This window comes from Lissotriton vulgaris, chromosome 2_1, assembly GCF_964263255.1.
Source record: "Lissotriton vulgaris chromosome 2_1, aLisVul1.2, whole genome shotgun sequence".
In the NCBI taxonomy this organism is placed as follows: Eukaryota; Metazoa; Chordata; class Amphibia; order Caudata; family Salamandridae; genus Lissotriton; species Lissotriton vulgaris.
In genome coordinates this window covers 1,695,817,610-1,695,826,245 of record NC_141687.1, presented here as the reverse complement: position 1 = coordinate 1,695,826,245, position 8,636 = coordinate 1,695,817,610, and the positions used below count along the sequence as shown (strand labels likewise).

Genomic DNA, 8,636 nt, shown 5'->3' with positions numbered 1-8,636 from the left:
AGTCAGTTCCCCATTTTGGCTTCCATCAGTGACTTAGATAAACTGGGATGACAACCTGCGCTTCCGCTGCACCAGGGCCAATGTATCAGCCCTGTTTATTGCTCTTTAGATCACTGGGTCACCAGCATGCCTTGAACTCACCTCTGTTTCAAATGATGAGCATGTGCTAACCAGGAGGTCGCATCACCTGGCACTGATGAGTGACTCATTGATTATATGTAATATTTTTGGAAAACTCTTTTACGCTAACTCCCTACTTCAGTACATAAGACAGTCATTAATTACTGTATAGGATTTTTTGTTGTTGATTTTTTGAAATGCAAGATGGTTGGTGAATGAACAAAGAAAAAGAGGAAGGCTTCAGATATTGGTCACTTGAAAGGAAAAGGAGAATCCTCCTGTCCGTGTAAGCAGGAATCTATGTACCTTGATGAAAACCAGAGAAAAAGATCGAGGGAGCCGGTGATCTGTAGGCTTGAAAGCCGCTTTGAGTGGTTTCCGGAATGGGCAAAGAGATTTACTTTTTCGACAAAGGAGCAGTGAAAGCTTGCAAGATGAGTTCTGGCCGAGATGTGAATGAATGAATACCTGACCAGTTTTATTCGAGAGCACAGCTGCCTCTAGGCTGGGCCATCTTAACAAAATTATAGGCCCCCGGGGCAACGCAGAGCACTGGGCCCTGCCTTCACAACCCCTCACAGGAATAACAAGAATTGGCATAGCCAATAGGTCTCGCTTTTTGGGACCTTATAAGTATTTAGTTTTGCAGCATAATATCCTTGGTGCAACAACATCACCTGTTGCATGGTTAAACCTTGTACCTTATAAAGCGAGACCTATTGGCAATGCCAATGCTTGTTTCCTTTCTCATGTGAAATCTTTACATGTTAAATGTAGAATGTTCTAATGACTTATTACAGTACACCTGCAGAGCACAGACTGATCCAATGTATCGTGTTAATTTGCAGATAAATGTAAGTTTGACTGTCACTTAGGGAATCCTCATAGTGTAGGAGCCTGAGAAACGAATGAGTTAGGCTTATATCAGTATGCTTTAACCTGATTGGTTTGTTTTGTGCGAACCACGCGTAGGTGCATCAAAATATTAGAATTGTGTGATTTAAGCAGCTGCAATGCGTTATAATAGAATTGTGTGATTAAAGCAGCTGCAATGCGTTAGAGAGCTTAGAAGCCTTTCCAGAAAGCTTGCATACAGTTTTGGTCAGATTAGGGGACCTGTTTTATGGGAATGCCAACTTTACCTAACTTTTTCTGTGAGTCAACTTTATATTAGTTTGTTCTCTTCCCTATATAACTTTGATTGATTTTTAACTTTATATTCATTAAATCAATTTATGTATTCTTTACCTATTGATACTGATTTGATGATTTTGAATCTTTAAACTTTTAACCTTTAATAAACCTTTATGGTTTGAAACATTAACCATCTCTGGCTTCCTGGTGGAGTCTGATGTACTTCTCTTTATCTAAATGCATTGATTTGATGACTCGCCTCGGTTGTAGATTCTGAGTCATCACAGAGCGGTTATGGGGCCCCGAATTTGCTCTAAGGAAAGAGCTACAACAAAGTATACACAGTCTTAAAAGAGGAGCACACATCTGCTTTGTGTCAGCACTGAACACACCCCCATGATGCAGCCCCACCTCATTCATTTACACAAGTGATGGTATGGGAAATTAATTAAATTCCTTTTCTGCATCACCCCTCATCACTTACCCTGCAGGTGTCTGGTGTTGTCTTCGGGCACAGAGATACATCACAGCTCATGTACGCTTCAGACTGGCCTGGAAAGGCAAAGGCCACTATCTTAAACATAACTTCCAGGGAATCACCGTTGTGGATAATCTCTACGTCCACTGCATTTGTCACTGGACAGCTGTTGGGAGAAGAGAGTGGAGTTAGATTTGGAAGACTGCTTTTAATACCACAGTCACCCCTGCAGTCTTGCTGGCGTTTGTGTGCGTCTGATCCACCCACAGCCATGGATGAAGTGCAGAGTCCACGACATCGAGTGCTCCGAGGACTGATCTCTTGTAAAATACTGGCGAGACAGGGGCGGATTGGCAAGGCGGGCATTCGGGAATGGGCCGAAGGGCCGGTGCCTCAGTGCCCTCTGTGGGCCGTTTTTTTTCTCCCCTGTCCCAGTCCTCAGAGAGTGGACTAGGAAAGGGGAGAAAAAAAAACTGGCCCACAGAGTGCACGGAGACAGAGACACAGAAAATGAAAGCAGCCTTGCTGTGCGGCCGGACAGCGATTGTCAGCTGTGGCCTCTCCTTCACCCCTGCCCTGCCAAGCAATCAAGCTGAGGCTGGGCAGGGGTGATTGTTTGCAATAATCGGCCTCCCTGGGGGCCAGGTGTTTCTCAGGCCTTTGAGCCATTTGCACCTCGGCCCCCTGGGGCACATGCAGCTCAGAAACGGTGTTAGTATTAACACCTCGCCCACAGCCCTTCACATTCAAGGCATAGTGGGCGAGGAAGAATGGGTCTTGCTGTGGGCGCCTGGTGATGTTTGGAATTTTTTGTTTTATTTATTTATTTGTGCGATTTTATATAGCACGGACTTTACCCAAAGGTGTCAGAGCGCTTCACACTAGGAACAGCAATAATACATGAGGAGAAAATTATAAGTGGACAAATTACAAAAGCAAAATTTAAGTTACATGAATCAAAAGTGACAATAGTGAGCAACCAAAATACAAGAGGAGTAAACGATACATTACAGGAGGAAAAAGAGATATGTGTGAAGGTTACAAAAGCGTACAAAATACAAGTAGAGGTATAATACTGCAATAAATGGCAGACACTCCAGCACAAGAACAAACGTTACGTAGGCAATGGTGGCACTTGTGCAAGTATCGAAAGCAAACAAAATGTGAGAGGAGCAAACAGTGTTTTACAAGAGAAAAGTGACGTGTGCAAGTTACAAAAGGGTACCATACACAGGTACAAGGGTAATACAGTAAATGGTAAATACTCAAACTGCCAGAACACACTGGGAAGGCACTTCCCATGCACCAGCTTCACCTCAGCCTCCCCCCTGGCTACCTTGGATGACCCAGAAAGCTGTGTTTTGTGCTCCCCTGCCAGGACATTTTCCCAAGGCCTGGAGGGTTGATTAATTTACTAATTGCAGGGGCCTTACCTCTGTTCGTGTGCTCCTGAGCTGAAGGTCTGCGGAGGGCTAAGTAGGTTAGTAATAGCAGGGGCTTTGCTGCTTTTCAGGTGCTCCTTTGCTGAAGGCCTGGGGAGGGCTAAGTAGGTTAGTAATAGCAGGGGCTTTGCTGCTTTTCAGGTGCTCCTGTGCTTGAGGGCTGGAATAATTTTGTGACAAAAAGGGGCCTTGCGTTTTTTTTTTAGTTGCTCAGCATGTAGGCCATTGTCACCTTGGCCCTGTGTCCTGTGCAAGAACAGTATCCTCCCACTTTCATTCCTTGTCTGTGCAAATGGTGTTTCATGAAAGGGCACGCCCCTTGAATGTGGGCCACGCCCCTTGAATGTAGGCCACGCCCCTTAAATATGGGCCACGCCTCTTGACTGTGGGCCACTTTTTTCGTCAGTGCCCGGGCCGAATTGTGATCCCAATCCGACCCTGTGGCGAGAGCACCAAGAATACCGGATGAGAGTCAGCTTTTCCCAAATAAATCCGGATCAACTCTAAATGACGCACCCGTCAGGGGTTGTGTGCAATGTATTTTGTCATCAGCGACGGGGCCAGGACAGGTGTTGGGATGTGCAGGGATCCTTTGGGACCTCCAGCCGCCTTTTCCTGTGGGCAAGTTTTAACGACAGCTGAGCTCACTGCATCAGTCTGCCAGGTGTGCATTTCCACTTAAATTCCTACCCCGTCCTCAATTATTGTCTGAATAGAATACCAACGTGTTTCTTTCAGTTCTTGATGCGTGCTCTTAAAGTGAAAGGTAGGCGCTAGTCAAATTATCCCAATAGCTTATTCATTCATTGACTTTCCCTGGGTTTGTGTTTACAACTTAAGTGGCTGCTCTTTTTCAAACAAAGGAGGTGCAGGCCCCCTAAGTACATACGTCACACTTATCTTTGACTTTCATGACATCGGAGAATAGTTAATTTCTACTTTTCTGCCTATTTACTTCGTATGTGATTTTAATATAACTTTAGGGTCTGCAGACTATTTTCACTTGTGTAATGGCCACTTACCCGTTTGATATTAAGAGCACTCCGGGCTCAGCGGGGTTGTTGCTGCTTGGAGAGGCAACGCACTTGTCTGCTCTCAGTGTAAACAGGTCTCCATCCGAGAATGTAGTGGAGATGCCAATGTAGAGCGGGTCTCCAAACATCAGTACATCGTCTATTGTGTACGGAACAGTAAGGGCCTCATTCATGTAGGCAGCCATGAAGGTGGTGATGGATCCCGAACCAATCACAGAGGGCAGAAATCCTGCCCTGCACATGCAAAAATAAAAATAGAAATAAGCGCCGAACAGCAAGTGTCTTGCACATAATAACGTTTGCTTTCTTGAGTGATTGACTGACAACCTCAAAATGTTAATCTTTAGTTTTAAAGAGACTGCAGAGGCAATGCCAGTGGTGGGGGATGGACGTTGCAGATGTGAAGGGATTTCTAGAAAGGTTTTGTGATTTGAAAGCGGCATCTGACGTCTGAAGAACACAATGCATTTCATTATGTTACCTTGCCTTTATAATGCACAATATCGAAAACGACACAGCTTCCAGGCGCCGAACCAACGCCCACCAGGTCTAACACTTTGTCATCAAGAAGGTGACGTTACAGGCGAAAATGTTTACATAACCTTAACCGAGGGGAGTGCCTGCTGTGCAAAGCATCATGAGGCTGTGTACAACATGGAGTATTGTACCTGCTTTCAGAAACGGGATGAGTGAAACAGGAAGGACAGTTGTGTCTGACATTCTTGCAAAATAAGTAATCTTCAAATATGAGTGCCAGCTATGTTAATAAATCTCGCTAAATATGCAAATCAGAACAAGCAAACTGCATTTCTGAACGTTAAATGGAAAATAGACAGGCACAAGTAGATTAGGAAAGTGAGAGAGCGCAATTTGAATAGAAAGTATATAGTAACCATATCTAGACGTATATGTTATAAACGTAGGAATGAAACGCACATCGTAATGTGAAGTTGGCGACTATAGCATAAAGGCCAATGAAGGTGATAACATGGTATAGGAAATGTAAATGTATTCACACGTTAAAATGCATTAGGTTTAGAAGACCCATATACATGAAGGGTAAATGTGTAGAAATGTGTATGAAATGTAGAACGTGCACAGTAGAATTCGTGTACGTGTGTAACTTTAAACATGTGTAACTTTGAATTGGAGAAGCGGCGAGAAATGTAACATGGAAAGACGTAAACGTGGAGAAACGTGGATAAATGTATAAAAGACCTCACATAAAGATGTAACCAAGGAAAATGCATAAGTTATATTCTATGCAGTCGTATTCTATGTATTTCATGTATTTGATGTAGAATGTTTAAGTATAACTAAGGCTTTTGTTAAAATACGAATATAAATGTATGCCAAAGGTTATGCTGTGTAGAGGATTTCTGTAGGAATGTTGGAAGAGTTTAGGTCATTTGTGTATGTAACCTAACTGGTCAAGAGCTCGAAGGAGCATAGTCACATGAAATGTAATTTAGTGGTCTTGTGAAGGTCGTAAATAGCTTGATGTGGACATGAGAGCCGAGGAGTCTAGCACTTGTTAGATTTAAGGTGACAATGCCGGACGGAGCTTATTGCTCGAATGTGAGGAGAGACACTTTTGAGGTGGACTATGTTTTGACAAGACCATTCACAGGACCTAGCAGGGTCAAGTTAAGAGACATAAAGTTAAGGCTTTGTCTAAATTTCATATGTTACATGATCTGAAAGAGTTAATAAATGTCGACGATGAAATGATGAAGATGACATCCAAAGGAGAAGGGTCAACTTAACGGACGACGCGAGGAGTGGACCAATGGAAGAAGCAGGAAGTTGACATCATCGGGGAAAGTCCGTGGTGGGCGTCAAGGGGCGTTCCACTCACACTGTGATTGTGTATTTTAGGGACAGCACCCCGGGGAGGAGGTAGCAATTGGGAGATTAGGAACAGCGAGACGAATTGCTCAGAGCAAGGGCGAAGGATAGATGCCTTGAGCAGATGCGCTGAGACATCAGAAGCGCATAGGAGCAGTAGGCCGAGGACCCTTAGAGAGCGGATGGGTAGGCAGATAGGGTACTGCTTCTGAACTTAAGATTTCCTTTAGAGGCTAAGAGAGTTTGAACTTCTTAGGAAGTCAAACTGCTGACACCTTTTTAGGGAAGGAACTTGCGAAGTAGGGACGTCACATAGCATAGAGTAGGGACAGTTTAACTTGATTATTGTTTTATCTTACTGCAGATGACGCAGAAAGAACCACTTCACACCGAAGCTTAAGCGGCTGATATTGTAGCTGATTTTGTATTTTGTATACTTTGAGATTTTATCCTGAGTGGATTGTATTGCATTCAAATTAATCTTTATATAAACTTTTGAAACTTCATCAGTTGTAAGTGGTTCTTCAGAGTGGCGTCAGTTAATGGGGTTTGTCTAACCAATGCGGGGGTGGTCCTTTCCTCAATGACAGATATCAACGATCCAAAAACAGATGAATGGGATTCTTTATTAAATTTATCATAATCATAAATTGATATCAAAATCCCGTTCCCCGCAGTTGGTAGCAGAATTTGATGGTTATCTTCTTGAGGAAGACGACCTAGGCCAGGTTAGTTTACCCCAAGGTCCCTAGTCATCGTCGACCAGAAGAAGAGTTGCAGCCGAAGACGGTGCTGACGGTGCGTCGAGAGAAAAGCAGCAGAGTCGGTCGAGAGTGAGTATAAGGGTCATGCGTTGTAAGATTGCGGTGTTTTATGTTGTTCCTGTGTTGTAATGTCAAGCGGAGTTGAATGCCTGTAGTGTGATTGAGGGAAAGTTGTGAGCGCGCGCAACTGGATGAAATCTTATGTCCAGAGGACTTAAGTGGTTCGGGTGTATCGAACACCCAGGGTAATTTGTCTACCATTGAAAGGGGGTCATGAGGTACCATTGATTTCCCGACAGACCGATGATAGGGGGAGCGTATGTGTGAGTGAATGAGTAGCGGACGCTGGTCGTACGTTACTGTGTGTAAGTAACCTATCAGTTGAGGCAAGTGTCCGACCGTAAGAGGAAAGACGCTGTGCCAGTTGAGGTGACAATTACAGTTAGACTGTGGCCGTACAGTCAGAGAAAAGTGATCGCTTGGACGGAAGTAGTCATTTTTCAATGTATGAATGAAAACGCATGTGAAATCGTGAGACGAGTTGAGAAACGAGAGAAGCTGCTGAAGAAGAGAGAAGTGACGTCAGCGTAGAACCGTGCTGGGATAGGCTGATTAGCGAGAGTCGCACAGGGATTGGTGGTTGTTATCTAGACGCAAATAAGTAAGAAATATCGTACGTAAACAAAATGAAGTGCTTTAAGGGTTTAGGGAAAATCTTTAAAAAGAAAAGGAGAAATTTATATGCCGGAGAAGAAGCTCCACCAGAAGGCACACCAGCATATCATATGGCAGTAAATGTAGGCTTACACTCAATACTGTGGATTTCCGAGTGGCATAGGCTAACAGAAGGGCAAAAAGAACTAGCGTTTCCAAGATTTGGAACGTTTAAATTAGAAGTGTTGAACCAACTGAAGGCGACAATGCTTTCAATGAGACCTCTACCGAGGCCAACACAGTTTGAAGCTCTTGGTGTGTGGTTTAGAACAGCACACGAAAGGGGCGTAAAAAGGCGCCAAGAAAGAGTGAGAAGATCAGTAAAGGCAGTGCAGGATGCTAAATGGGACGAAGAAGCTAAGAAATGGAGGGTGCAGAAGGTAGAAGCGGACAAACTGTTCACCATGATAGAGGCCACAGGAGAAAGGAAACCCCTAGAACAGGAAGATGAGGAAAGTGAGTCGGAGGAGGATCTAATAGACAGGTTGTTAACAGATAAACCACCTCCATACAGCGGTGAACTTGCGAGTCCCATATTACCGCAAGTGGACGGAACTAGGTGGGGGGAGTATAAGTCGATCCCAGTAACAGAGTGGGACGCTACTAAGACCGTAGAAATACCCCAAGCTAGTCCTGAACAGAGAGTAGTGGGAAGATTTGTGGTCCAGAAGGTGCCGGAGACGCAATGCGCTAGGTCATACCAAATGCCGGACGCTTTGCAGGTCCCGGTCACCATAGGCCCTATTGTGTCAATCTACAACCCGGAAGGGGTCCAGCAGGAGGAACAGGCACGATGGGGTAATGAAAGAGCAGAAGAAGAGAATAGGAATGCCACAACGAATTCCCACAGGCAGATACGAGCACCAATAAGTCGGAGTACCCCATTAGATTCTGCAACAGGTCCCAGAGTAGAACAGGGAGATCGAAGAGGGCCAATGGATTTGAGGGGTCCTAAACCAAAAACCCATAAGGAATTAAGGGAATACCTGAGAGAATGGGACGCTGCCGAGGAGGCTCGGAATAAAAGTTTAGAAACGGGATCCGAGTGGAGAGAGCAGGATAACAGGATTCTCTCTCATTGTGGAGCTGGCGAAAGCAGCCC

The 8,636-nt window shown here is 44.5% G+C and overlaps 1 protein-coding gene across 1 annotated transcript in view; it reads right to left on the bottom strand.

Moving 5' to 3' along the window:
- Nucleotides 1–1,567: 1,567 nt before the first annotated feature.
- The window catches only part of LOC147733121 (uromodulin-like), an 847,256-nt gene continuing 840,187 nt past the window's right edge, over nucleotides 1,568–8,636 (bottom strand). Inside the window, exons 6-8 of the mRNA XM_086955851.1 lie at nucleotides 4,197–4,442; nucleotides 1,739–1,898; nucleotides 1,568–1,579 (exon numbers count right to left, since the gene is read on the bottom strand). Of these exons, the coding sequence (XP_086811977.1) occupies nucleotides 1,568–1,579; nucleotides 1,739–1,898; nucleotides 4,197–4,442 (418 nt within the window). The remainder of the gene's footprint in view (nucleotides 1,580–1,738; nucleotides 1,899–4,196; nucleotides 4,443–8,636) is intronic.